The sequence below is a fragment of the Ziziphus jujuba genome, chromosome 4 (genome assembly GCF_031755915.1).
Source record: "Ziziphus jujuba cultivar Dongzao chromosome 4, ASM3175591v1".
NCBI classification, from domain to species: domain Eukaryota; kingdom Viridiplantae; phylum Streptophyta; class Magnoliopsida; order Rosales; family Rhamnaceae; genus Ziziphus; species Ziziphus jujuba.
The window spans coordinates 33,243,009-33,246,128 of record NC_083382.1 but is presented as its reverse complement, the minus strand read 5'-3'; the positions used below and the strand labels follow the sequence as shown (position 1 = coordinate 33,246,128).

The window sequence follows — 3,120 nt, the reverse complement described above, 5'->3', positions numbered from 1 at the left end:
CTTCAATATCCAATCATTAATTTAATTTCAGATTCATAAAAACATATGGTCAAAATTGACTGTTAGTAGCCGAGGACCGGACCCGCCCTCATTATAATTCTGTATCTATGTTTGATGAGCCAATAAAGTGAAAAACAATGCCAAATTCTTTTTATATATGAATCATAAATAAAAATTATTCTTAAAATTTTTCTGTTTTAGATCCTACATCCAAATCCTTCTGTTTTCTTGTTTTTGTTTTTTGCACTATCTAAAAATCTAAAGCATTATATAGAAGATAATGGATTAATTAATAGTTCTTGCATGTGAGTGATAACTGATAAAGGTCTCTATATGCGAAACCATATGCATAAAGTGGTATACTTTTTATCATTTTGTTTATCCATTAATATATATGTAAGTTTAGATATCAATTCTTTTACAATGAATCTTTTATTTGATTTTATTAATCAATAGGTCAATGATATTAAAGGTATATCAAGAAAGATTTGTTTAACTCAGCATTTTTGTAATTAATTTTGTTCCCACTTTCACTTTTCCGAAATTGTTTCTAACTTCTAAACTAGGATTTAAAAAAAAATAAAAATAAAAAATAAAAATAAAAATAAAACATGACTTAATAAAATAATTGGATTGATAAAAATTAATAGAGTCAAGATCATATGTCAATATAATAGAATAATTGGAGGTCTGCTAAGTAGGTTGTGTTAAGGATCGGGTCTGGAGCCCCGGTTGGGTTGAAGTCGAATAACCGGTTCCTAAAAAATAGACAATGGGCCGTCCCAAATGTGTGAGCACCTGGAGTTGAGTGGAGGGTTATTACGTTTATATGAATATGATTCTCAGTTATATATAATTAATTAATTAAAAATTGCATATGAAATTAATTAGTTAAAGAAATCAATAATTTAAGTAGGTACCAGATAATGCAACGAGATCGGAGATGTTGAGGTCCAGAACCGCGAACTTGTTCTTGAGCTGATCAAAAGGTTCACTGGGACGTGGAAAGAAATCGTTGACTGCTGTTCGGTTTGCTGTTAAGCCATCCCTTCTTCCTAGTAGGACTGTCCAGCAGCGTCCTCCGGACTGTGCATATATATATATATATATATATATGAGAGATGTAGATGATTAATGAATACTAAATAAAGACCAATATATACATATATATACATATACGTGTGTGTGTGTGTGTGTGTGTGTTTTTTTCTATGCATACAGTACTAATATATGAACCATCCATTCCACTTTAAAATTTAAAGATTAAAATCACGAAGTAATTACCATATGAAATGTGTTATGCACGGCCTATATTTTTGTCATTGTAGTTTCAATTAATTACCCACATACATATGTATTATGTAATTTATAACCAGTATATAAATATATCATCATGAATTTAGTTGCATGTGTGTGTGCTTTGTTAATTTGTTATACATATATATATATATATATATATATAGGGCAAGTAATTAATTAATACCAAATACACAGATTCGGTAGCAGCGATGGTGAGTACATCAGCGCAAGAGACAACGCCAGGGCAAGCGTCTTCCACAGCCGTCTTGATGTCGTCGATGACATCGAAACCCCTGACCGAGTTGTTTTTTGCCGGAGCTCCCTTTTCACTGTCTATACCGGCGCTGGTGCTGTTGTCCAACAATAACGATGCATCGCAACCCTGCAAAGCAAAATTGCCAAACTTCTTCATTAAATTGATATATTATTAATCAATCAATCTTTTTTTTTTAAATTTTTTTTTTTTTAAAATTTTTATCTTTTTCTCAAAACAATAAATTCATTAGTTCGATTAAGGACATTATCGGCCCACCCCTTAAAATTCGAATTAATAATGGCAAAACATTTCAAAAAAAAAAAAAAAAAAAAAAGATGAAAATGGTTGGAAATTAATCATCCTTACATTAACAAAACAGTCATGGAAATGAAGGCGAATTAGGCTGGCCGGGATCCTGGGATCGGTGTTGAAGAGAACTTGGGCGATCATTCCTCGTACAATGCTTCTTAGAGGTGGGCATGTTTCATCGTAAAACGTTGGGCTCAGCTGTCCGTGCCACGCTGATACTCCTACCACCAAAAACGCACACTGCAATACAGCACCACCACCCTTTATCGTTAGACACCCTATGTATCTCTCTTCAATCAATTTCAACTAATTATTTGGATCGATATATGGTTAATTAATGTGTAATAGAAAGCTAATTATTAGCTTTAATTTATAGACTGACAAACTCTTTAATTAATAAATTGCGTCCCAAGACTTTTTAAACTTTCCTCGGTGCCAAAAGTCTTCTTGTTGTTGGTAAGGGATTAATTTCATTCAAGGTCAACGACGCTCTCAGATCATATGATTTTGACAAGTGGACGGTGGATATAAGTGGTAGACTATTTGTATAGTTTATAAATAAATGTTAAATGTCCTTTTATAATTTACTTAATTAAGATGATTCTTTTGCTTGGAAATTAAGCACAAATTTTAGACTTTGCCACGGTTTCGATTACACACCACAACAAATCTGTAGAATTTCGATTTTATATATCATTAATGTAACATATGTATATAATTAATGTAATTTACTAAACTTAGTTATTGAAACACACATCATAATAATACGTACTTCAAAGTTCCACCTATGCATCAATCATCAATCTTATACTGTCGGTGATCACATACAAACTAATCAATTAATTCTGCAGGTTTACTGGTCAGCCGAGTCTTAAGATCTCTCTATGTGGCTGCAGTTCATTGTTAATGAGGGTTATTTAGACTTCAATAAAATTTATTATAATTGTATAAAATTCATTATAGTTGTATTTCTAAGAGTGGTGAGATTGTATGTATATATATATATATAATACTTTTGAATTTGTATCAATGTTCAAGAAAACTTTAGCTCTTATGTTGGCGCAAAATAGTGAAAAGTATATATGTATTCTCAAATAGACTCTTTTATATTGACCATTTTAGAGTTTCAACATCAACCGTTAGAATTTAAAACTTAATTAGTGTTTAAATATAGATTTAATAATATTTTAAAATTTTTTTTAGTAAAAATTAACTATATTGAAGCCTAATGAATAATAAATATATTTCTAAATTTT

General features: G+C 30.6%; 1 protein-coding gene across 1 annotated transcript; it reads right to left on the bottom strand.

Annotated features, from left to right (window-relative positions):
• Positions 1-658: 658 nt before the first annotated feature.
• On the bottom strand, positions 659-2,657 carry LOC125421842 (peroxidase 54). The gene is made up of 5 exons (XM_060816847.1): positions 2,637-2,657; positions 1,922-2,104; positions 1,484-1,681; positions 921-1,086; positions 659-798 (listed from the first exon to the last, which is right to left on the bottom strand). The coding sequence occupies exons 1-5, from the start codon at positions 2,655-2,657 to the stop codon at positions 659-661; spliced, it is 708 nt and encodes a 235-aa protein (XP_060672830.1).
• Positions 2,658-3,120: the final 463 nt, after the last annotated feature.